General features: G+C 43.3%; 1 protein-coding gene across 1 annotated transcript in view; it reads right to left on the reverse strand.

Annotated features, from left to right (window-relative positions):
• Positions 1 to 27,560, reverse strand: part of LOC147902364 (Mitochondrial inner membrane translocase complex, subunit Tim44-related protein) — a 114,269-nt gene that overhangs the window by 25,778 nt on the left and 60,931 nt on the right. The window contains exons 6-10 of the mRNA XM_087373653.1: positions 25,798 to 25,890; positions 22,264 to 22,332; positions 5,486 to 5,584; positions 5,154 to 5,222; positions 4,890 to 4,946 (exon numbers count right to left, since the gene is read on the reverse strand). Coding sequence (XP_087229779.1) covers positions 4,890 to 4,946; positions 5,154 to 5,222; positions 5,486 to 5,584; positions 22,264 to 22,332; positions 25,798 to 25,890 — 387 coding nt within the window. The remainder of the gene's footprint in view (positions 1 to 4,889; positions 4,947 to 5,153; positions 5,223 to 5,485; positions 5,585 to 22,263; positions 22,333 to 25,797; positions 25,891 to 27,560) is intronic.

Consider the following 27,560-nt stretch of genomic DNA (forward strand, 5'->3'; position numbering starts at 1 on the left):
GACCTTTGTCAGGTATGCATCCATAGAGTCACCTTAAAGAGAAGCCAATTTGTCCCAAGCATCCTTTGCTCTCCTGCAAGACCGAATGTGTGGAATAATGATTCTCTTGCATGATAAAGCAATACAGGAATGTGCATTTGCATCTCTTGCATCCCATCTTGATTGTTCCTGAGTTGGAGGAGCAGAAGCAGGGGTGCTAGAGGATAAAGCATCAAGAGGAGTACCCTCTGCAGAGAGACCAGCAGTAGGGGCAGCCACTGTAGCATTGGCTAGCCTTAGATCAATCCCAGAAACAATATTCCAAAAATGCCTTGCAACAAGAATATGTTTCATGAGATAAGATCACATCGGATAGTTGGTGCCATCCAACTTATCATCTTCACGAAGAATGCCAAATAGATCATATTTGTTGCCAGCCATTGCAAATGGGATACCCTGAAAAGAAGAGACCTGAAAACACAAAAGCCTCAAGGCTATCACTGCTAGCTGTCCAAAAATGACAGCAAATGTCTGCAAGTAAATGTTCTGCGAATTTCCAGCCCAAATCAAAGGGCAAATGCAAATTTGACCCAAATGTGACTGTGTTAGGCAATGTTCACTGCAAAAAACAGCAAATCTAGCAAAAGCCCCAAATTTAATGAGGGCAAATAGGCCAAAAAAGAGGGCAAATACAGAAAAGCCCCAAATTTTGCTGAGATTTTTGCAAATGTGACCCAATGTATTGCAATCTGACCCAATGTCCTGCAAATGTGACTCAATGTCCTGCAATCTGACCCAATGTACTGCAATCTAAACAAGAAATTGCAGACCAAATCCCAAAACTCCAATGTCTTGCAAGAAATTGCAACCAAAAGAAGTGAAAAGAACTGAAAGCCCCAAATTTGCCAATGTCCTGCAAAAGCCCCAAATTGCAAATGTTTGTAGATACCACTGGTGGTAGATTCGCATGTGCGAAATTGTACAGAACACCCAGAGCAGGTAGCTGTACGGTCAGCTGTTCTGTAAGTACATGTGTACGAAAAGCAAGTACAAGTTGCTGACGGCTGATCTACAGGTATAACCATACGAAACAAGTACGGAGCAGGTACGATGGAGGTACACCTATACAAAAGACCTCTACGTCTGTATGCACAATTGTACGGAACTGTGTACTTGTGCAGGTACACCTGTACGGAATAGATACTGTGTGCGGGTACACCTGTACGGAACAATTGTTGTGCAAGCACTATTGTATAACACAAGTACGACGTAGGTACGAAAGGAGATGCGCCAGGCTAAACAACTAGGGATGCAGCTAGGCGAAAGCTGTGAGCGATGCAGATCCGGAGGTAGGGGAACAGGTCCAATAGCGCTCTGATACCACCGTAGGGGCGATGAGCATAAGAGCAAGTACAAGAGTCCAAGGAGATGAACCGTCACGTCAACTAGATTAGAGAAATTAAAGTACAAAGTACTTGAAGGTAGACCCTAGGACTAAGTGTCCTAGGTGTCACATAGGACTAAACGTCCTATGTGGCATAAAAGGTACTAAAACACTAAGTGCCTATAACTATGCCTACAAGGCACATACCAGGGCCCATAGGGCATCACTAGAACCAAAAGAAGATGGCCTATACTTTTGAAGGATCAAGAAAGAGCCATAGAAGCATGAAGGTATTTTATAGACGTGAACAGTTCACATTACTTGAGGATCTTTAGGGATCTTTAAGTAAACCCACTGGCCTCATAGAACACTGAGGCTACCATTTTTTATTGGCATAAAATTGTGCTCTATCTTCAGCACTTTGTATGCTTTCCCTTGCGAATTGCAACATATCTTCTTGTTGTTGCAACCAAACCGTAGCAATGCCAACCTTGACGGACATCACCGAGCCACCTGAAAACCCAGTAGCCGAAGCCTGGACAATGGAGTGGCTCACCAACCCCAAGTTGCCTCCCATAGATATCAGTGAAATTTATCCTTAGCCAACCAAGGGGCACCGCTTTGAAGCCGAGCCCCCATGTTTCCCTCCTCGTTCTTCTACCATAGACGAGGCTAGTCCATCTCGCCAACCAGTCCATCTCCGACCTCCCCTCCGTCGAAGGCATCGTCATTGACGACCATGTGGCTTCAACTCTAGACCCTCAGCGTTCAAGCAGCAGATAGTCCTTGCTGGTCCGTGAGGGCACGGCCAAGGGTAGCTGAGGCACGATATTAGCCCACGGGTTAGGCTAACATGGAGCCGCGTATGGTCACCGAGTGCCGATCTCGAATGGAAGCAGTGGTCTCAGCCAGACACCAATTTAATAACGGAGGTGCAGAAGATCGCAGAGTGGATGGAGGTTGGCGCACGGAACGCATATCTTTTGGAAGGCGGTTTATCAGGTAGAATGCTATCATTGTAAACTAGATAGAGGAGAGAACAAGAGAGCAGTGTGCCGAGTTCTCTTCCTCTGACCTGAGCTTGCTAGGATAGGGAGTATTCATTGCAAGCCGAGGCGGCTTGGTTGTAATCAAGTTGGTTTAATTCAATATAAGTGAATGTTGGTTGCCTATTCAATTCTGTTTGCTATTTATACTCCATATTGTAAGTGTTTTGAAGTATGTACATGAGTCAGTATTCTCCCGTTATCACAAGGTTCTCTTTCGATACAACTTCTAAGTGTATATATGTTGGCATTTGTTTTGCACCCGAGCACATCTACCTTAGGACTGCAGAGAGAGCATCTCACCGAGCGTAGCATCGGGTTGGACTATCATCGAGTACCTTTTTTGAGTTAGTTAGGTGAGGGAACCGGATTGTCAACAGGGTGTTTGACGAAACTCCCCAAGAGTAGCACCAAAATATGTAGTCCTCAGTAGCAACTCACGTGTCGTGGGAATCTTATCAGAACGTTGTTGGAGAGCTTACCTCCAAGCTACCCTCTTTGGGAGAAATGCAAGCAAGAGCTATCCACAAGTGTTACTCTTGTGGCCCCCAGGTTGTTGTGATTGTGACTCCACAAGAAGAAGAAAGAAAGAAAGTTTATTAAAGTCTTCGGAAGACCTATGGGTCAATGAGACTGTGAGAATCCTGATACAAACAAACTGTGAGGGTGGAGCTATTAAACGAGCATCCACACCAATGCGGAATGCTAAAAGCTAGTGCTAAGTACTACATAGTCATGTCAGAGTGATCGACAACATTAGTATCATCCTCATCATCATCATCATCCTCCTCCTCCTCATCATCATCAAGTCATCAAGGTGAATGAGACAATGGAAGTATGAAGTCGGCGATAGAGTGTTGCTAAGTGTAATATGTATGTCAACCCTCCGTCTAAACTGTCATGTTGATGGCTCTCGATCCCGATCATGTCGGGGCCTCGTAGTATGTGGGTCCACATGCTCTGGCTAGAAAAACTCTGTGATCAAGCTCTGAGAAGACTCTACCAAGAAGGACGTCTGCTCCTGTCTCCGTGATCGACGTAGATGCTCGCAGTGCTTGACTGCCTCATGGATAAAAGCCGCCAAGCATCTCTTGTCTGGATAGGAGAGAAATCGGGACAACACCCCAGAACTATCTCTGAAGAGGTAGTAAAAGCGTCCTCGAATCTCATAGTATACTGGGCACCTGAAAATGAAATGCTCCCCCGACTTGACCTCCTGTATGTCACATAATGTGCATATGAGCCTCTCCCAGGGTAGTAGACCCTCTACCCTGCCACTCTCAATGCGCGGTCTATGTGAAGAGACCCGAAACTGCCCAATAGAGATCCTCAGTGAGTGGGGTAAGTGGATTTGCGTATATCCTGGTGGGTCAATGAAACCATTCTCTGCGATATGTAAACAATGATCCCTATAGAAGCTCGCTCGGTCCCAACCAGGTCCGGAATGTGTGTAGCTATAAAAAATCCTCGTGGATGACCTGGTTGCCTTCATGTGACAAGAGAGGAGAAAACGGTGCGTCAATGCTATACTGGAAGGGAGGGCTTAGCGCGGATCATCCGCGATAGCATGAGAACATGTAGCCGCTCCACACGAGCACACTCTATATCTGACAGATCTTGTTTTCGAGGAGATATCATTGTATATTCAGCATTTAAATGTGATAGGGTCTCTAGATTAATTTGCCTCTGACAAGAATCTGGAATTACATTAACCTAAACATCATGGTAATATCAGAAATATACTAGATTCATCTCTGATAGGGGATGGATCCTTATTAACACGAGATGCTGCATCAGAATTGCTTCAACCTTCTCTCTAAGCCCTATCCCTTGTGTGGCACTTCAATCGTCTATATTGTTGAAGTTTATTTCAGTTTCCATGGCTATTTAGTTTCAAGGAAACAATCTAGAGATCATTAACATGGACTCTTAAAATCGTGCAGAAAGGAATTTTCTGGTTTGTGGAGTAATTCAGCTCAGCTCACTTTCTAGACCAAAATCATCTACTTATATAGAAATTTAAAGGGCTTTCAGATACCTTTTGGCAATCTACAATTGGAGCGCTTTCTCGACTGAGTTTTTGTATAAAATCGTGCTAACATGTACATAGTTTTTATCAAGAGCATTAGGGTTCTAGAGTCCTAGGTAAGAGCCCAACACATTTCCACTCTAGATCCCATTCCAGTTATGCATCACCATAAAGGTAACTAGGTTCACAGTGGGGTTACTTTTCTAATGCAACTATCAGTTGATATTACCGGCCTGTTATGTTTTTGTTTCTCATATGCAAATTATTTCTGTGCATTATTGAAATGGTTCAGATTCTAGCTTCACATCAATAAAGGATCTTATGCACATATCACGAGCTCTTGACATTCAACTTGACTTGATACTCATAGCTAATTCAAGAATAGTTTTATCAGAGATGGAGTACCAACTCAAAACAAATTCATATTTCTAAAGTGGATCCAAGGGAATACCTCTTTATGCCAATCACCAGCAACAAGCTTCCCTTCTTTATCATATGCTGCAAATTTCTGTGCAAGCAGTGAGCAGACAAACCCACCAGAAAATGGCTCAAAAGAGCCACAAATGATCCTTTATGCTGACAAAACCAGTGACGTTCTCCCAGACATTCCAGAAAACTCCAAGACAATCGAGCTCTAATATGGTTTCTCAAAAAATTGACATCAGGCACTGTTAAACTATCAAATGTAGATATGTTCACTTTCCTTACTACTTACTTGATTGCTTCGGATCATCAAAGTGAGCTGTACATATGCATTATCAACGTCCTTCTGGTCTATAGCTGCCTGTGGACACCAGATGTGTACTTTGTTATTTTTTCCTTGAGATAGATGATAAATCTTTTGTCAAAAGGAAATATGGATCCTGCTACTAACAGCCTTAATTACAACAAATTCAAAGACACAACTGACCCAAGTGTCCAGCACTGGTGACTGAACTGAACACCTCTAGACTATGCATCTCTTTTGTTTTAACCACATACCTAGCCGCAACTTTTGCTATCAAGCTACAAAAATAGAAGATCAAGAGGATGAGGGTAGGACCGTACCAATCGTCCTTGCAGAGTTTGTATCTTTATAGGGCCTACCGTCCTCCAATAGACACTTTCCCAAACACCTTCTCTTTGCTTCAGTTCTTTTTTTAAAATCTGAATTATTGAGAAATAAATGCAATTATTAGAAATAAGCTGTTCACATGAAACCTATTCTAACCTTCAACATTGCAAAAGTAACAAAAGAATGCACATGTCATATGAAGAGTGGGCATGCTGAGATTAATATATCTACTTTAACAAATTGTAATAAAAGACCAGTAAACTGCGTACTAACAGCATAAAAATATCTATTAGGAACATCAAGAAGGAAAATTCTTCTGAATCAAAAAACTATTATTTCTACAAAACTGCACACGTTTGAGTTCCTTTCAATAACCTAAGATCAATGAAACTGTCACAAAACCGTATTTATCCCAGAAATAAAGAGAAATATATTTTTTATTTTGACTTTGGTCAAAGGTTATTGACTTCGATCAAAAAGTATTGACTTCGGTCAAAGTGAGTTGACTTCTGTCAACTAGAAAACTTTATATCCTTTTAATTGAGTTTGCTTAGTTGCATGGCGGGGACGCCCACGGAGGACTAGGATTAGTCCAAAGAATTAGAATGCATACATTGGCTAACCTTTCACGGGTGCAATGTGCTTGGTGGTGGTCTATTTATGTGCAGATGCTTGGAGAGGGCTAAAATCCCCACATTTTAAGGGGAAAAGGCATGTGAACTGGATATCCAAGTGCTGAAGGAAGTTCCAAGTTCAAGATTGCTACTTTTAGCAAAAATTTCCACGATTAGCAATCATCTTGCCTCTACTAGGGAGAAGGGCAAACTTTTGATCTGGCTCCTCAGTTTTAACAGCGATTTTGCTGTAGCTTCTTATGTGTTCACCATGAGAGCTTGTCTTTGTAACAAACTAGTGAAATTTTGAAATAAAAACCTTCAAGGAGGGGGGGGCAGCAGTGCGTGTGTTCTCTGTTTTTTTTCTCCCTCTTTCAATTGGATTGGTTTCCCAGAAAAAATTTGTTGTTGCTCCCTCCCAAAAGAAGTGATTAGATACAAGTTTTCCCCTATTTCTCCAAAATTTGACTTTTCCCTAGTTTTATCTGCTACGAATTGTATCAGGTTGCTACAAATTTTGTTCAACTACTATGAGCTGCTTCTAGCTGCTGCGAATTCAGATCTCTGGCTGCAAATCGTCTTGGAAGTGCTGCGTTAGGGTTTCCAAGCTGATTTCGTTTGTAGGGTTTCAGGGCTGATTACAATGGTGTTAGAGCCCAGCTTCATCGCTTTCCCCGGTGGTGACTGAGAACAATTGCATGCAAGCAAATCGCAATTCAAAGAATGAGTTTTTGCATTGATCCTGTGCAGCAAAGTTGGATGGTAATTCGACCTATTCAGGTATGGGAACAACTTTGGCTTTTGCTGTCTAGAAGGAAATTCGAAATTTAAAACAGCCTATCCAATTGGCAGGATCATGAGAACATGGAAGTTCGAACACTAGGCTGCCCATGAGTCTTCTAAAGAGGTATAGGGTCCTGAGCCAACTCAACCTATTTTGGAAGAGTCACCAGAAGTGGATGCGTTGGAGAAAATCCTTCAACCAGCTAGAGGCAAAGTTTAATGCCACTATCTCGTTAAGTTTAAGAATTATCCAGCACTTGATGCCAAATGGGTTGATGAAGATTAATTTACAGAATATCCACAGATCCTATAGATATATAAGCAAGCCTTTCAGTTGGGGACAACTGAATAGAAGCTGAGGGGATGTCACAAAACCACGTTTATCCCCAAAAATAAAGAGAAAATAATGTTATTTTGACTTTGGTCAAAGGTTATTGACTCCAATCAAAGAGTATTGACTTTGGTCAAGTGAGTCGACTTCTGTCAACTAGAAAAGTTTCTATCTTTTTAATTGAGTTTGCTTAGTTGCATGGTTGGGATGCCCATTGAAATTCAAAGAAGTAGAATACATGCATTGGCTAACCTTTAATGGGCACAATGTGCTTGGTAGTGTTTTATTTAGGTACAGATGCTTGGAGAGGGCTAAAATCCCCACATTTTAAGGGAAAAAGGCATGCAAACTCAACATCCAAAGTGCTAAAGGAAATTCCACATTCAAGATTGTAAAGGGGGGGGCAGGGGAGGCAGCCTTTATTTCTGGCCCTAGTGTGTGTGTTCTCTGTTTCGTTTTCTCTCCCTTTCCCTGTGGTTGCTTTGTTTCTTTAGAGGGCCGCACGCAGCCGCCAACAGTTCCAGCCACCAGCCGCCAACACGTATCTTACAGTCTAAAGGTCATGCTATCATTATGCTTAACTCACGGGATCTACGAGTCAAGCTTCTTCGACAATCCTACAAGCTGAGAGGAACTAAGATATGGATAGCTAAAGAACTTACATGAGCTTAATTGAAAAATAAGGCGATGGAATTAGCTAAGGTCAAGGCTGCAAGGAATGATGGAAAATGGGCACTGTACCGTGAGAGCGTAGCACTCATTAAAGAGTTTAAATCCAAGCCAAAAGAATCTCAGTCTTAAACTGATGTATGGCCGATTATGTTTCTTTCCAAGTCATAATGTAGGTACATTAAGTAATTGGAGCTGCTTTATGCACTCCCTGGGAACTACCCTCCCTAAGCTGATGTACTAGTTGGTTTTCATGTTGTCCCATAGAGTTCTTGGTCTCCCGTGGACGTTGATAGACTTTCTTTCTTTCTTTCTTTCTACCTCTTTCAGTTTATTGGATTCCCAGAAGAAATTCATTGTTTTCTGTTACACACTTGCTTCTAATTACAGACAGATCACGGGAGTAGCACCAATATTGTTCCACCCAGCCAACCTTGTTGAAGCGTGAGAGCTGACAAAGAAATTTTCGAATTAAACACATACGTGAACAGTGCATTCTCTTCTCTCACTAACGCCAACAAGCCCCATCTCCCTAGATGGATCTAGATGCCACATGTCATCATCATAGGGCCTTCCTAATGCATCTTTTCACCTCTCTTGGGATACTTTAATTTCAATTGCCCCTAGGCACATTTCTTGCACTAGGCCCTTAGCCTTAGATCCACCTAGTCTGGTGCTATCAGCGTCCTCGATGATAAAGTCTGGGAACACTCTCCGCAACTGGTATACGGATTCCCAAGTAGCTTCGGATAGAGGCTGACCATGCCATGCAACCAACACCGTGGGTATCTTCCGATTTCGTATTTGCATTGTTCCTCGGTCGAGGATTCTTGTTGGTTTGTGCCTTGCATTATCCTCTATCTCCTGAAACAAAACCACACCTTCGATTAGTGAGTCACCTGTATGTAAAAATTTCTTTAAGCGCGAAACATGAAAAACCGGGTGCACCTTACACCCCTGTGGCAATTCTAATTTATAGGCTACCTTGCCTATTCTCTTTAGAATTAACCACGGCCCATAGTATCGAGGTGATAACTTAGCACACTCTGCTGATGTTAACGACTTCAAGTGCGAAGGAACTCTGAGAAAAACTTTTTCTCCTTCCTTAAATACTCTTATAGACCGGTTTTCATCCGCATACACCTTGGCTCTATCCATAGCCTGGCGCTTTTTTGTCTAAAAACTTGTCATTGTGCCGGATATTAGCTCTCGCAAGTGCTAGCATCTCCCGCATCTGAACCACAAAGTTCGCGGCACTAAGCACTTTCTGAGGTACTGCAACTATAGTTGGATTCGCTGGTCTATAACCATAGTTCAGCTCAAACGGACTGAACCCGGTAGAGGAATGTTTTCTATCATTGTAGGCAAACTCTAACAATGGCAACCACTTGTCCCATGTATGTTGCCTCGATGGCACATATGCCCTCAGCATATCCTCTAAAGTCTGGTTGACTCTCTCCGTTTGACCATCCGTCTCAGGATGATCCCCACTACCCATTTCCAACTCAGTCCTCAGTGTCTCAAATACCGCGGTCCAAAAATGACCGGTAAATCTGACATATCTGCCTGACACTATGGATCTAGGCAATCCATGCAGACGAAATATATGTCTAATAAACATATCCGCCACTTGTGGGGCACTCACAGACTCCCTAGTTGGAATGACGTGAGTCATCTTGGTTAGACAATCAACCACCACAAGGATAGAATCATACCCTCCTTGTGTTGTAGGCAGCCCTACAATAAAGTCCATGGAAATGCTCTCCCACTTAGTGGTATCTCCAAGGGCTGTAAAAGTCCGGGTGGCTTCACCCGCTCGGCCTTGCTTACCTGACACGAAAAATACTGTGTCACATATTCATGAACATGCTTTTTCATCTTTGGCCAAAAGAAATCTCGCTTCACGAGATCATATGTCTTCTCGACTCCTGGATGTCCCGCACACGGGCTATCATGGCACTGTCGAATGACTCTCTGTCTGAGATCATTCTGAAGAGGTACTACAACCTTGCCATTTCTTTTCAACATACCATCCCTTATGGTATATCTTGCATATGTTTGGCCTTTTCTGGACACCAGGTCATCCTTTTCGTTTTCCCCGGGTTTTAACACATGAGCCTTACGCCATAGACTCTGGACAAACTCGTCCAACTTTTGAGTTTCTCTGATCTCGGTCATTAGAGCACTCTCTAATACCGTGAAACTCATATTGTGCATAATGCGAGACAACGCATCAGCAACCTTATTATCTTTCCCTCTTCGGTACCGAACCGTTAAATTAAACTCCTGCATGAGCTCTGCCCACCTAGCTTGGCAGCCCCTCAAGTCAGGCTGTTTACAAAAATGTTTCAGAGTATCATGATCCACATCCACATAAAACTCTAAACCATATAAATAATGCCTCCATGTTTTCAAAGCATGGATAACAGCATACAACTCCAATTCATGAGTTGGCCAATTTCTTTAAGAGGGAGAAAGCTTCTTGCTTTCAAAGGCTACTGGCTTTCCCTCTTGAAGGAGAACTGCTCCTACCGCAATGCCACTTGCATCGGTTTCCAGGAACAACGGTTTCCGGGGATCAACTATTTTGAACACCGGTCTTGTGACCACCGCTTGTTTTATGGTGTTAAAACTTTCTTGTTGACTCTGTCCCCATATAAAAGGTACTTTATCTGAGGTCAGATCAGTCAATGGCGATACTATTTCGAAATATCCTTTGATATGCCTCCTATAAAATTGGACAAATCCCAAGAATGATCGCAACGCGGTCAGACTCTGAGGGATTGGCCAAGTTAGTATCGCAACTACTTTCTTCGGATCCATTTCTACCCCCTCTGGAGTAATTATGAATCCTAAATATTCAAGCCTGACCATACACAGTATAGTTTTCTTTTTATTTACATAAAGACTAGCTTTCCTCAAAGTACTTTCAGACAGTTTTTATCTCCGTCCAGTAAACTGCTCATATCTTTCCGACCGCTTCTCTGTTTCTTACGAAACTTATATCAGAGCGAAGCCCATTTCAAGGTGCATCTCAATATGTATTTGAATATTTGATATCATGTCTCTCCTAAAAGTTATGGGTCTCTGTGTCTTATGATATTTTGGAGAGTGTTTTGAGATAATTGTAAAGGTATTTGTGAAGCAGGTGCAATGTTTCCCCGGAACCTACCCATCCGACCCAATCATCCCCTTCAAACTCCTCGATATATATATCAGTTCTGTCATGTTGAGCCGCAAGATCTTCTCTCAACAACGTATCGCTCTTCTCTTTGGCGCAGACCGGGCTTGCTAAGATTATGGCCTCCGTTGATCCTTTCCTTCTCCCTATGCTTGAGCACATCACTTGGGATGTTCATTCTCATCTAAGGGAGGATAGTATGGTGTGGTCTCCTGGTATAAAAGGTTCTTTTTAATGTCCCTTTCCCAGTGATGAATATCTCTATCACTCAGTTCGAAAGCAGCAAGAAGTGAAGAGGTGCGTGAAGTTTATTACCCCTAAGTTCATGTCACATCTTTTGGTAGAGACGCCGGGTACGTTTGGTATTGGATTCATCCCACCTTACTAAACGGTCTCGGGTGTACTTGATTGCATGTTATGCCTAGTATAAGCATGTGTTTTCTGATGTGATAAAGAAGATGCCTGAAAGAACTCCGTTAGAAGAGATTATAGCCCATTTAAGAGAACTAGAAGATTGTGAAGGTGATGCTCAAGCTATTCGCACAGTCATCATGATCATATCCTTTATGTTTGCACTCTTGAATATGTTGGTGAATCGACAACGCCACCAGCAGGCACAATGATAGATTGGGGATTGTTTCATGCACTGGCAGCTTGATGTGAAGAAAAGTTGAGTCTTTGGGTAGTTTTTGACTATAACAGTGTAGTGGTGATTCTCAATGCTTTCAACTTCTTTTGCTATCCAAATGATGAAGAGTACAATATCTTGAAGCTGTTATGTGCACTTCCAATTATGACAAGGGTGATTCTTGAATGCATGTATACACAATGTTTTCATGGTGCTGGTTAGTCACTTATTTTTGAAGATTTTGTTGAGGATCACATTGTGGAGGGTTTTCAACAAGTCGTTATGCATAATAAGCTGGTCTTTGTATACTAAGGCTCTGTGGGATCTTATTTGGATCTTGTTTGGGATATTATTTGGATCTTGGTGTTTCACTTTTGTATTTCATCACGGTGAAGATTCCAGTGTTTCGAGGGACCCAAGGGGAAGACCCGGAGTCTTATCTTCAGGATTTTGTTCGAGGATGCCGGCTTTCTGGATGGTCCATGAAGGATCAGGTGGAGATTTTGCTTGATTTTCTTGAATGTAGCCTTGAGTTGGCGTAAGGCCTTGCCAGACTCTACCAAGGAGGACTGGGACCAAGTGGTGGCTGCAATGAAGCAGAGATTTAAGACAGTGGAATCGCCAAATGCTTTGATGTTGCAGTTGGACCGGTTCTATCAAGAAGAGGGTGAGATGGTCTCTGCGTTGGCAATCCGATATGAAACTTTATGGACAAAGTATGAAAGGGAAGCTTTGTGAGCTGTGGCATCTGCATCATCGGCCCCTCAAAGTCTCGTAGGGATGGAGCACTTAAAGATTAGCAAATTTGTTATGGCTTTGGAGCCTCGTCTTCACTCAAAAGTAATGAGTAAAGATCTAATAACATATGTAGAGGCACTTCGCATGGCGACCAAGAAAGAAGCTTCTCTAAAGATCGAATCCTCTTTTGTGTCTTCAACAGCTTCAACTTCTAAGGTGGAGATAATGGGCACTCCTCAGGTACCAAAGTCCTCTGAGTTAGATCATAATATCTCCCAATTGATGGCAGAGTTTGCTTATTTAAAATTGCATTTAATTAATGCACGACAACCTAGAGCACCAAAGAGCGAAGATAGGCCTCGAGATAAGAGTGGGGTCACTTGCTATGAATGTAATGAAAAAGGTCACTATCGCCCCAAGTGTCCTAGATTGAGAAAGAAAGAAAAAAAACAAGTATCCTTGTTAGAAGCTTCTTCAGGGGATGAGGAAAGAGAGGTAATGATTGCTAATGGGAGCGTGGTAAAGCAAAAGAAGAAGAAGAAAGCAAGGAAGAAGTAGATGAGGAACATCAGGAAGAAACGCCGTATTAAGAAAAAGAAGGCATCTAGAAAGAGAATTAGCCAGTCAAACTTTCCTTTAAGACAAGGCATTGCAAGCTATGACTTGTTGTCCGACCTTAAAGAAAATGAAGCTCATATCACCTTTGGTCAATTACTTGCTTTGTCTCCAAAACTACGGAAAGAGTGAGGAAAGCTAGCAAGCACAAGAGTATCAAAGAAGAAAAAGAAGAAAAGTATCATTCCTGTTGTTCAAAAGGTAGATATAGATGTTCGTGATGATGTACCTGTGGTTGATGTGATCATTGATGGTCAAGTGATTTCTAATTAGTACATTGATGGAGGTGCATCGATTAATGTCATGAGTGAAAAGACCATGATAGATGCTGATTTAAAATACTCTAGTACTACCTCTCCTTATCACATCAAATTGGTTGACAACACTAGGGTTAAGACCTTGGGAGTTGTGAAGAATCTAGAAGTGGATGTATGTGGAATTTTTGTGTCGACTACTTTTCAGGTGATCCCTACTAAGCCGGATGCACGTGCCTATCCATTGATTTTGGGAAGGCCTTCGCTACGGAAGGTAAAGGCTGTTCAAAAGTGGGATATTGAAGAATTGATTTTGCAGGGAAAGCATAAGAAGGTGCACTACAACATCAGAAGTCGCAAAAAGGAAGTTGTCAAGGAGGAGTCTTCAACATCAAAGAGTTCAGCTCTGACTTAACCGATGAAGAAGAAGAGGCAGGGTGTAGCTCCGAGGAGTCCAGCTCAGAGGGTAAGATGGAAGGAGTGGCCTTTGGTCTTTGTCTTGGTGCTAATCGGGATGAGTCAGGAGGGAACAAGGTAGTGATACAAGAAGATCCTGTAGAAACACTTCATGTGGAGAATGTGGAGCACACTAAACGACGCCAACACAATGAAGAGCTTTGGTGATTCTCTATCAGGTAGTAAGAAGCTCCACTACTTGGATATGTTAGATGATTTTCCATATCTCTTTGCAACAAGCTATTCACAGGTTCGACCAGTCTCTCTTGTGGAGCACAAGATTGAGTTGAAGCCAGAAAGCAAGCCAGTTGTGCAACGCTTAAGGCAATTGGGGGTGATCCAAGCTGAGGCACTAAAAAAAGAGAGAACACAACTACTTGAGACGGGATTCATCTTTCCTATTGATGATTCAAAATGGATATCTCCTGTAGTTGTCACACCAAAGAAAGTGTAGGCCATCTCCTGGTGGTTCTAGTGATGCCCTATAGGCCATGGTATGTGCCTTGTAAGCATAAATATAGGCACTTGTAGTGTTAGTGCCTTTTAGGCCACATAGGACACTTAGTCCTATGTGACACCTAGGACACTTAGTCCTAAGTCTAGGTACAAGTACTTTGTACTCTTTCTTTTCTATTATCCTAGTTTGACGTGACGGCGTTTCTCATTGACCCTTGCACCTTGTACGTGCTCTCTTTTGTCTCTGTGACCCTTCAGTGGTATCAAAGCCCAGATCTGCTTCCTACGCCACTTTTCCGTACCGTCCGTACACTTGATGGACGTGCGTACGGATACATACGGATCCCGTACGCTTCCTCCAACTGCTGTCCCAGGCTTCCTCCAACTGCTGTCCCAGGCTTCCAGCGCTCTTTCGTCGCCAAAAACGTGCCTCATGGCTGGTTCCAAGCTGAGGCGACTGCTCTAGGACCTTGCTCCAGTTTTTTCGTGGACCATATCAGCTCTTCGTGGTTAGTTCAAGGCCTTTCATTGCTGGAAATTACTTCGAACTGCTTCTACACTAGGCGCCTACCAGTCGCGACTTGTCTAGAGGCTGTTTCAAGGGTGCCTTGCAGCTCTACACTCAGTTCGAGGCTGATTTGAGGCATTTCCAGGCCTGCTGCTGCTGCCTTTTCATCTTGAGCTGCTGCTACAGCCCTTTATCCAGCTCCATTACACTTACAGGTGGCCCTCTGAACTGGGCGACTAACTTGGGATCCATTCCCACCAGATTTGAGCTTCAACCTTCAGTGGCACTGGAAGGTGGCGACTTACCTTCTCCAGAAGGCATCTCCTCTCCAACTACTCCCTTGAAGCTTCTATTGGCTGCTCCCATCTCGTGGAAGAGTGTACTTGCATTTGAGAACTTGTTCCAGAAGATTCAACTATCTTTTGCTATCCACAAGCTTCTTTGCTGATTTTTTACTGTTTTTTGACAGTTTTTACTGTCAAAACCTAATTTCCAACAGAAAATTTAGGGCTTTTTTGACATCTGGACCTTCAACCTGTCAACACAATACTTTGGACAAGGCTGACAACTCATCACGTCATCACTCAGGTCAACAAAAGTTGGGGCTTTTGTGTTGGAAGCTCAATTTCAACTGGTATTTGGGACAGTAACTCATACTTTTGCAGTTTCAAGCCTTGAGGCTATACATTGGGTCAGATTATCATACATTGGGTCACATTTGCAAAAACTATAATAATAATAATAATAAACATCAAAATTTGGGGCTTTTCTCCATTTGCCCTCTTTTTGGCCTATTTGCCCTCATTAAATTTGGGGCTTTTGCCAGATTTGCTGTCTTTGCAGTGAACATTGCCTACCACAGTCACATTTGGGTTAGATCTACATTTGCCCTTTGATAATAATAAAAAACAGCAAAATTTGGGGCTTTTGTCCATTTGTCCTCTTTTGGCCTATTTGCCCTCATTAAATTTGGGGCTTTTGCCAGATTTGCTGTTTTTGCAGTGAACATTGCCTACCACAGTCACATTTGGGTTAGATCTGCATTTGCCCTTTGATTTGGGTCAGAAATTTGCAGATATTTGCTGTCATCTTTGGACAGCCAGCTTTTTGCAGTGATAGCCTTGAGGCTTTTGGGTTTTCAAGCCGATGTGGTCTTATCTCATGAAACATATTCTTGTTGCAAAGCATTTGTGGAATATTGTTTCTGGGGTCGACCTGAGGCTAGCAAATGCTACAGTGGTTGCCTCTACTACTGGTCCCTCTGCAGGGCGTACTCCTCCTGATGCCTCATCCTCTAGCACTCCTGCTACTAGTCTTCCAACTCAGGAACAGACAAGATGGGATGCAAGAGATGCAAATGCACATTCATGTATTGCTTTACCATGCAAGAGAATCATTATTCCACACATCCGGTCTTGCAGGACAGCAAAGGATGCTTGGGACAAATTGGCTTCTCTCTATCAGATTCGCAATGAAGCACGTGTTGCATATTTGAGAAGGCAATTACAGGAAGTCAGTATGCATGAAGGTGACTCTATGGATGCATACCTTACAAAGGTCAAGGATCTCATGCAACAACTTGCCGACATTGATGAGGTGGTGCCAAATTCACAGCTTGTCAATACCACATTGAATGGACTACCAGATACATATCAAGAGTTTGCTACAACCCTTCGATTAGAGGCCATGGGTAATCCAGATCACTATTCTTTTGATCAGCTAGTTACTTTGCTTTTGCAAGAAGAGCAAAGTAGAGCTAATAGACAAGCCATTATTCCTGATCATGCATTTGCTTCACAGCAAACAGGAAGAGGCAAGGCTTCCAAGCCTATGGGTAAGCCAAAATATGTGCATAGCAGCTGCAATTCCTCCCATGCATCTAAAAATACAGCAGATAAGTCAAAGAAGAAAAGATGCAACTATTGTCACAGACATTTCAGAATGCAAGAAGCGCATTGCTTCGGAGAAAAAGAAAGCAGGATTGACTATTAATGCCTCACATGCTATTGAATCCCATCAGCCAGCAGATGCTTCACATGCACATGCTCCTCAGGATGATTGGGCATGGGCTGTCCATTGTTCATTTGATCCCTCCAAAGCTGATGCACTCTTTACTGCTGATGACACTCAGTCCTGGTACTTTGATAGTGGTGCTTCCAAGCATGTCACATCTTGCAGACAGTTGTTCCACTCTTTAGCTGATGCACCTCGAGGGGGGACTGTCACATGTGCTAATAATGCTTCATATGCTGTAAAAGGAATTGGAGATGTGCAGCTCACATCTATTTCAAGTCATCCTGTCGCTTTGACAAATGTTCTCTTTGTGCCTGGAATTGAAGACAACTTGATCTCAATTTCAGCAATTGTTACTTTAGGTTTCAGAGTGATTTTTGATGGCTACAGATGCCTAGTTTATGATCTTGGTGATGACAATGCCATAGTTCTCACTGGCACTTTGCAAAAGGGGCTTTATCACCTTGATCATCACTCAGCTGCACTTTCTATTGAAGCATTGGATATTTCAGATTCACAGCTTGCTGAAACTCATCTTTGGCATAAAAGAATGGGCCATCTCAATTCTAGACATCTTGCAAAGCTACATTCACAGCAGATGGCAAATGATGTACCTCAAACTCACACAGTTTTCAAACATGTGTGTGAGGGTTGTCTTTTGGGTAAGATGCATCGGTTTCCTTTTCAAAAGAATTATCCAAAACTCTCACAAAGGAAATTGCAGCTAGTACACAGTGATGTCTGTGGCCCAATGAGGACAAATGCTATTGGGGGGTATAAGTATTTCATGACTCTCATTGATGATTTTACAAGATATTGCTGGGTATATCCTTTAAAAGCCAAATCTGAAGTTTTCTCATGCTTTCAAAGGTGGCTGAACATGGTTGAGAATGAATCAAGATGCAAGCTTGTCACCCTCAACACAAATAGGGGGGGAGAGTATATGTCAAAGGAGTTTGATGCATTTCTGCCTTCAAGGGGCATTATTCACTCATGCACTACTCCTTACACTCCTCAGCAGAATCCTGTTTCTGAAAGAAAAAACAGGTCTACAATGGAGATGGCCCAGATGCATGCTTAAGGCCAAGTCCTTGCCCAATAAATTTTGGCTTGATGCAGTGATGTGTGCCAACTATGTGCTGAATAGATCACCTACACGGGCATTGAAGACTGTTACACCTTATGAAGCATGGAAATGCAGGAAGCCTTCACTTTCACACATGAGAGTTTTTGGGTCTCTTGCATATGTTCATGTACCATCTCAGCTGAGACATAAGCTTGATGACAAGGCAATCAAATCCATATTTATTGGTTATAGCCAGGAGAGCAAAGGGTATCGGTTATATCAACCAAATACTAGGAAGATTATTGTCTGTAGAGATGTAACCTTTGCTGAACATTCAGCTTCTCCTCTTGTGGACTGCAAAGCTAAGCCAGATGTTGACATGTTTGATGCCTTTGAATCTTGGTTACCTCTCCCATCCTCAAAAGAGGACTTTGACCAGCAACATGAGCCTCCTGCAGGCCCTCCACCAAGCAATAATCAGCCACTACCCCATGCTGATTTGCAGGTTTCTCTTCCAGCACAAAATGATCCCAACTATTTATGATGCAGTCATTGAAGAAAGAGCTGTCCATAGACAGCAAAGGCAAGTTCCCAGATGGCTTCTTGACACAGTGAGGGACAGCAAACAAGATCAGCCTTTTGCTGCCCGGACAAGATCAGGGAATAGACAACATAGTCACTTTCTTGAGTTTGCACTCCCTTGCTACAGCTTGCAATCAAGAGCCTCTGTGCCATAAAAATGCTTTTGACAGCAAAGAGTGCATGGATGCAATGAGAGCTCAGTTACATTCCATTGCTAAAAATGACACATGGGAATTAGTAAATCTCCCTCCCAGCAAGCATGCCATTGGAACCCGGTGGATCTACAAATTAAAAAGGAAATCTGATGGCAACATAGATCGATACAAAGCCCGTCTTGTTGCAAAAGGGTATGCCCAACAACAAGGCATTGACCTTGAGGAGACATTTGCTCCCACATCCAGGATTACTACCATTAGATATGTCATTGCCATTGCAGCCCATCATCATTGGCAAGTGCACCAACTTGACTTCATGGGGATCTACAGGAAGAAGTATATGTCACACAACCTCCTGGCTTTGAGGTTGTTAATTCTGAAAATAAGGTAAACCGGCTTAGAAAAGCCCTTTATGGTTTGAAGCAGGCACCCAGGGCATGGTATGCCAAAATTCATGCACCCTTACTATCCCTTGGTTTTCAGAATAGTCCCACAGAACCCACTCTTTATGTCCGTGGGAGTGGATCTGATTTTTTAGTGCTGATTTTATACGTGGATGATATGCTCATCACGGGCCCAGATGCTCAACAAATTGCAGCTTTCAAGGCTGATTTGCAACAGATTTTTGACATGTCAGACATGGGACAGCTCCATTGTTATTTGGGCATTCAGTTTGCTCATGTTGAGGGGGGTATCATGATGACACAGTCCAAGTATATTGGACAGCTCCTTGATCGTTTTTCAGTTCGAAGATTGCAAGCCAATCTCTACTCCAGTAGACCCTGGCTTTAAATTCTCAGCTCATGATGGGAGCCCACCATGTGATATCACTCTTTATCAACAGGCTGTTGGATGCCTTACTTATTTATGTCACACCAGACCTGACTTGTAGTATGCAGTATCTCAGCTCAGCAGATTCATGCACATGCCCAGTTCACGGCATTGGCAGGCAGTCAAGAGAGTCTTCCGATATCTCAGAGGCACTCAGGATTTAGCCCTCTTCTATGGTGATCCAGGTTCACTTACCATGCATGCTTACACGGATAGTGACTGAGCAGGATGTTCCGACACCAGAGTGTCACATACTGGCAATTGTTTTTTGCTTGGCAATTCATGTATGTCTTGGCTCAGCAAGAAGCAACCAACAATTGCCACATCTAGCTGTGAGGCTGAGTACAGGGCAGCTTTCACCGCTACAGTAGAGTATGTTTGGCTTCGACAGTTACTTACAGATCTTGGTATTCGCCAGACATCCTCCACTATTTTCTACACTGACAGCAGAGTGCTCTGGCCATCGTGTGTAACCCAATGTTTCATGCACGTACCAAGCATCCGAACCAGAATACTTTTCCGGCCTATAATTAGCAATATTAGGTACTTTAGCCTTCCTAGGCTCGACCGTATGGATACTAGACTCCGGTTCCATTGGAGCCTTTCCTTTCTCATCTCGAGAAGGTCTGGCAGACATACTGTGTATCACTCTTCTAAGTTCAGACTGCCCTGCATTTGCCTGTAACTATTGCGCTAATAACTGCTGCAAGGCATCCTCAAGTAATGCAATCTTGCCAGATAAGGTGTGAACTACTGGGCGCGACACCTGCTGGGTCAGCCGGACTCTTGATTCTACAGGGTCCATCCTGGAAGCTCCTTCTTTTGCTTCCATTCAAGTCAATGGGTGTTTTGCTTTTTTTTAATTTTTAAATAAACACCGCCAGAACATTGTATTTACAAACTGACACAATTCCCTATACTAGGGAATACCTGCAATATCTAACAACTATTCCGCTGTCCCCAATGAAACGATCTTTCTCTCTCTTGAATTTCGTCAATCACGGGCTATTCGCGTCGAAGGGCCTCCCCGTTTACGAGCCATAGTTAAGCCCACGAATAGTCACGCATCCCGTGCCTGCGCTCTGGTCTAGCCTCACGAACAGAGCCACCTAACAGACACGTCGTTCGCCTTCAATTTGGTTAGGTCCAGCATGCGCAGTAGCTTCAGATCATTGTCTGAAATGCAAAAAGCCGATCGCTGTCTGAAATCCTGCTTTCTGCCAGCTTGCTCTCTTCCTACGCAATCCCCTCGTTCAACCTTTATGCTCTAATACCAATTGATACGAACTTATCCTATTTACTACTGCAGATCACCGGAGTAGCACCATCTAAATTTCACCCAGCCAATTCCTGTTGAAGCGTAAGAACACACAGAGAAGTCGAAAATCCTCAATCCAAATCCATACGTGAAGCTCATCTTCTCTCTCTTACTTACCTCAACAGCCCCATCTCCCTAGTGGATCTAGATGCCACATGTCATCATCATAGGGCCTTTCCTAATGCATCTTTTCACCCCTCTCTTGGGATACTTTGATTTCCTTTGCCCCTAGGCACATTGCTTGCATTAGGCCCTTAGCCTTAGATCCACCTAGTCTGGTGCTATCAGCCCTCACCTAGGACCTTGACATTAATTCCCTTTCGATCATTTACATGAAGCGCAAATAGGTATATTACAAACGTAGATCCTTAAGGGAAATGTCGACTAATTCTTCCGAGGTCATGCCACCTCAGCTAGAGCGTTAACACTCAACCTACTAAAAAGAGGTTCAATGGATAATGGGTGAGTCCCTGCAACAACGGCTCCTCTGACAGTATACGGAGCGCAACCATGAGACATTCAATCTCTGACCTATCATGTGGGAAACCAGCATGTCCATCATCTGGCGTCTCATCTGAGGACAACAAGCATAAGGTCCTATTATTAAGCCCCTCTAGTTGGAAAATTCAGACCCCAAAAGGGGCAGGCTGCCGTCCCAGATGCCCCTACAATGTCACCCTTCAAAGGCTGAAGGATCATCATGGTGATCTCTACAGAGATTATCTCTAGGACCTGTGTGTAGTTCCACGCTAGAACTCTAAAAGAGCAGCTGTCCAAGATGTGGCTTAGGGCCCCCTTTGGAAGAAAGGTGTCATTGTAGATCAGGTTGCTGCAGAATCCAAACTCGAGGAGAGGCTCATGGATGGGATGGGGTGCAACAGGCAGGTCGTTTAGAGAGATGGGTGAAGGGGAGGGTCAGCTAAATAGGAGCTAGCTATGATGGGAGGGCTATGAAGGGCAAGGCAGGGGGTGGGGATCAGGGTGATGATGGAAGAGTTAGGAGGAGAAAGGGCTGAACACTGATCTGGGAGAGAGGGGAGCAAGGAGGCAATCAAAAGGGCAAAAGAACTTATCATAGAACTTAGTTCTGCCAGAGCATAGCCCAACCCCGCACTCACATAAAGTCTACCTATTTTCTGTCAAGCTTTGAAGTCTACCTCATTTTTTGATCATATTTTACAGAATAGACAGCCAGCTAATGATAACATACTTACCTGTTTAAAATCTGACTACAGGCAGCGTTGGATTTAGCATGAAGTCATTCAACTCCCAGGACATTGAAAATTATGTTTAACTTCCTTTCAAGCAATTTCGTTTGATGCCTTTCAAAATACATAGTAGCTCCTACAAAACACTATCCAGAAATTCTCTTGAAATTCAAGTATTCTCTAGCAGAATCTCCTTTAATTCAAACTGCCTACCTATTGAACTTTAACCTAACAATTGCTAAAAGCTATAAACTCGATAATTCAAACAAGGAAACACTATTTGCGCACACAAACATTTCATCAACATATATCACAACTTGTTTCTCCTTTTTTGAACTGCATGCATGATGCTCAGGAAAGCTCACAGAAAACATATTTTCTGTGACCAATGGCCTCAGAATAGTGCGATCGCCCGCAGCGAGACCAGCATTTATCTGTTAAAAGTAAGACATAATGCTATTAGAAATATTTTGCATGAAAAATGATATTTGGCTTTATAGTGTGATAAAACAATATGATATCTTGGTCAAACAAGTCATTCATTTCATTAGAGAAAATAAATCGCACAAGAGCATAGCTCAAATGTTCAATGCACTCATGAAACCTTATTTTAAACAGGACGAGAAAACTTGTATATGACCCTTATATAACCCACCCATATTTCCAAAAATAAAGACAAGTTTTGCTAGCTAAATCATTTTGAAGATTCACGTATAAATACCAATAACTTCACAAAACAAGCATTCAAAATCACCACATCTCAATCAATGCCTCATTGATCACTCTATGAGCCCTTGATTACAGAAAAATCTTTCATAGTGCAAGAGATGCTCCATCCTCTTTACACCTTGCCTTCTAGCAGTCCTGAGGACAGACTAGCATTCAAATGTAACATATCCTTAGAAGCTACTTCAACAAATCTAAAAGATGGTTTCTTCACTTTCTTGCTAGGATGTCTAATCTCGTAGAGGTTCTAATTTACATCCCAAGAGTTCCGTAATATGCAATTTTTTTTGCAGTTGCATTCAAATGCCTCATTTTGCAACAATTTGGAAAGGAAAACAAGACCAAGAATATCGGTAGGAAGAAAAGAACCCCATAGATACGGATCAGCCTACGGCACCACAACTAGACTTTGAGCTTGAAAGACCCTTGATCTGTAGGATTCCTCATCCACACTTCCCACTTTGGGGATGCCGATTAACCCGTCCCCCTTTTCATCAGCAAACATGCATCCAATACAGCCAGTTCAGCCTTCCTTGGATTCTCCTAGACTCGAGCAACTTAGCCTTCTTCAGATACCCCCTACTTGGGGCAGCTCCGCCGTCCCCCCACTGACCTGTTGAAACTCGAGAAGAGATTCCTCTTTGCAGATCCGTCTGGTAGAAAACAGCAGCCATTTCTTCTAGCAATCAGCTCAAACTGAAAGAGGAGGTAAGAGGAGAGAAACAAAGAAAGAAAGAAAGAAAGTTTATTAAAGTCTTTGGAAAACCGATGGGTCTATGAGACTGTGAGAATCCTGATACAAACAAACTGTGAGGTTGGAGCTACTAAATGAGCATCCACACCAATGCAGAATGCAAAAAGCTAGTGCTAAGTACTACATAGGCGTGTCAGAGTGATCGACTACACATCAATATCATCATCAGCAGCAGCAGCAGCAGTTCATCCAGGTGGATGAGACGGCAGGAGCATGAAGTCGGCGATAGAGTGATGTCGGCTGCTCAACGGTGTGGTCCTATGCCGTCTCCTGGTCATAGCTCTGCGCCTAACAAGGGCTACAGTGACCCCTATCAGTCGAGCTCCAACTCTAAACAGAGAGGGGATATCCCCAAGTGTAATCTGTGCGTCGATCCTTTGTCTGAGCTGTCTGTCGCTAGCTCTGGATCCCGATCATGTCGAGGCCTCGTAGTCTGGGGGTCCACCTCCTCTGGCTGGAAGAACTCCGTGATCGAGCAATGAGAAGGGTCTACCAAGGAGGAGGTCTGCTCCTGTCTCCATGATCGAAATAGACGCTCGCGGTGCCTGACTACCTCATGGATGAAAGCCGCCAAGCATCTCTGGTGTGGATAGGAGAGAAAGCGAGACAATACCCCAAAGTTGTCTCTGAAGAGGCAGTAGAAGCATCCTCGGATCTCATAATAGACTGGGCACCTGAAAATGAAATGCTCCTCCGACTCGACCTCCTGTGTGTCGCATAATGTGCATGTGTGCCTCTCCCAAGGTAGACCCTCTGCCCTACCACTCTCAATGCGTAGTCTATGTAAAGAGATCCAAAATTGCCTAGTAGAAATCCTCAGTTAGTGGGATAAGTGGATCTGCCTAGTGGAGCTTCACTGGAAGCTCGCTCGGTCCCAAGTCCGGAATGTATGTAGCTGTAAAAGATCCTCGCGGATGATCTGGTTGACCTCGTGTGACAAGAGAGGAGAGAACGGCGCGTCAATGCCAATCCTTGCCTCCGCACTCCTCCCACCTCTCCTACATTCTCCCTCTCCACCTACAAGACTTGCAAGAGCTCCCTCTCCACCTCAGGGCGACATGACATACGGAGGATTCCGCTCCGGGCTCCAGTCCTTTTCTTTTCATTGTTACATCCAGATCTATTTGACTATGTATGATCAGACTTAGGGTTCAGCATGGGTGATGATGCTCGTTTCAATAGCTCCACCCTTACTGTGATTTGTATCAAGTTTTCTTTCAGTCTCATAGACCCATCGGTCTTCCGAAGACTCTAATAAAATTTATGTCTTTCTTTCTTTCTTTCTCATCTATTTCTATTTCAAGTATCATGTGACAATCAGAGTTGCATGGCGATTGCAAAGAACCCTGTGTTCCACGCTCGCACAAAACACATTGAGATTCAATATCACTTTGTACGCGAGCTCATCATGGATGGAGAGGTTGACTTGGTGTACTATCCGACTACAGAGAATGCTGCGGATATCTTCACGAAGGCTCTTGGAAGAGACTTGCTGGAGAGGCATCTTCATCGACTTGGCATTGGCCCGAAAAAGTAAGTTCACTTGCAGGTGGACATTGAGGGAGGGTGTTAGATATCAATGCTCCACTCTCGTGTAACTATGCAGGAACCAGCTAACTGTACTTGTAAGCCCCCCATATGAGGAGAAGGCATTTGAGTAGCTCGGTTATCCGGTAGGTCCTAGTTTGGACACTAGATGGGGGCCATGTGTGGCCTGATGGCTGGACGGAGTTGGCACACTGCCAAGTATTTGGGCCTACATCCAAGAGGCAAATCAAGCATAGGCTGTCTACTAGGGCAACAAGGTGCTGAGATCTTTGGGCGAAAAGTCTACTTACGCTTGAGGTGGAGCACGCGGGCTCGAGTCTAGAGATAGCCGGCAGATAGGAGAAGGACCTTGTGGTAAGATCAGAGGACCATACCATTGGTGGGACTCTGGATCTCTCTCTTTCGTATTGTGTCCATAGCTTTGGACGGAAATATATTTTGGTGTCTTCTATATCCGGCTGGTTCATTGTCTATTGATGAGTCCGCACATCTATTCTATGCACTAAGTTTAAGAAGTCTGTGATTCCACACCCCACACCACACTATGTGAGCTCCTGGGCTATTCTATCATTCTTCCGCTGTGTGTACCCTCTGTTGGTCCATTTCTAACAAGTTCATGTTTTTGCTTCTAGGCTTCAGTTTATTAGTAGCTTTTTGACGGCTCCGGTTTCCCCAATGGGGGTATATTCTCATGACAAATATTGGTGTCTTGGGTCTCATAGGAGGCTTTTTCGGCGTTCCACAGACATTGATAAATCTTTCTTTCTTTGCATGTGTGTGTGTGTGTGTGTATGCATGTGCGTGCGTGTGCGCGTGTGTGCTCTTCAATGCAATAATAAACAGCCTATCATCAAGAATGCCAAAGATTTACCTGTTTGTATAGAGTACTAGCCACAGCATAAAATTTTCCTCGTGTATATCCTGCCTTTTGACGTAGCTTCGCAACTGCGTAGGCTGTCTTCAACTGCGAAAAACAGGTATAGGGACTCAATTGACCCTCAAGGAGCTCATAAACGTCATGTTATGCTTTAGATAAATAATAATTTCCAATTCATAGAGAGTTGTGTTTTTGTAAGACACCCCACAGCACAAGATATAAAAGAGTATCATATAATTCTGAAAGCAGTGAAGTAAAAGTCTACCAGGCTGGGCCAAAAGTAATAATTGTTGTAATCAAAAGTAATAATTGTTGTAACATTACAATCTGCTAGTAGCGTAAAATCAAAACTCATTAAAATCAAGGAATTGTGAGAGGAATTATTTTGATTCATTTCCCCACTCCCGTAGTATCATGTTAGATGTTTTTATTTGAACCTTACACACTCTGTGTGTGTGTGTGTGTGTGTGTGTGTGTGTGTGTGTGCGCGCGCATGCACGCAAGGCTTTTGACACCATTCAATGGGATTTCATTGTGTAGACTATGCAAGCTTTGGGTTTTGGCCATAAATTGCAGCATGTTATCTATTGGCTTTATAGTGATAGTAAAGCTGCATGCATATTGTCAGGAGATATTTCAGAATTTTGGACACTCTGTTGTTCAATCCGCCAGGGTTGATGACATGTTGGAGCGTTGTGCACCTGTGTGCGAACAAACAGTGCAAGCTGTGTTATGCCAACAGATGAAGCTATAGTTAAAAGCGCTGAACGCTTTTCCCTAGATTGACGATAGGCTATGCGTATGCTATAACTATTCCTAAAAGCAAGCGATGCACTTTGCATTGATTCCCTTTCGTAATGATTCCGAGATGCTTTCCTACAATGGTTGCATCAATCCTTTTCCCGATGTAAACATTTCTAGCTCGGAATGGTTGCTCAGGCTTATGCAGAGCCACGAAACACTAAAAGGGATCTCTCTAGGCTTATGCAGGCTCTTTCTCGATATGGACTGGTTATTGGCCTTCATGTGAATTTTCAGAAATCTCGCTTGTTGCCTTTGCATTCAAAAGGCTGGCATAGTCTTGTATGGCCCAGGGAAATTCTCCTGCCCAATCAGGTAGTCCGACAAAATCCTCTTGGGTGGATGATTACTCGTCGTCAACAGATTGATTGGGTCCTTGACAAAGTTTGAATATTAAAACATGTCTACTTGGCCGCTACATGTTCGGCTTCAAATTGCTCAATCTATCTTGGTGGCATATATCCAATTTTATTTGCCTTTGATCTTCTTTACCAAGGCAGATCTTACTTGCTTTATTGTGAGAAAACAAGAGAGAAAGAAAGAAAGAAAGAAAGATATATTAACGTCCACGGGAGGCCTCACGGGGACAAAGTACACAGAAAAGCGAACTCATACAAGCCTCAGTGGGCTGAAGCAAAGGGTACGCTAGGACCCTTGCTGAGTACTAACCTATGCTAACAGAATCATAATCATAGAAAAAAAAAAGTCAACTACAACTGCAGAATGGGCCATATCAATCAATCTATCTAGGCATTCGGGCGAAACGAAAGCCTGGTACAGTGATGGCTCTCTAGTGGGCTGCAAAGATGTCTCATATCTACGTCTGTCGAGCTATCTCGCATTGCGGTAGGGGACGCGGTCTCTAGACTCTCTGGGCTATGTTTAGGGTGACCCCTCGTCTTTGTCGGTCTCCCCTGAGAAAAGCTATGATAGGTTGGACCTCAATAGAGTGTACT

Source organism: Dipteris shenzhenensis, chromosome 4 (genome assembly GCF_047967505.1).
Source record: "Dipteris shenzhenensis isolate YYH24624 ecotype China chromosome 4, Dip_SZ_1.0, whole genome shotgun sequence".
Taxonomy (NCBI): domain Eukaryota; kingdom Viridiplantae; phylum Streptophyta; class Polypodiopsida; order Gleicheniales; family Dipteridaceae; genus Dipteris; species Dipteris shenzhenensis.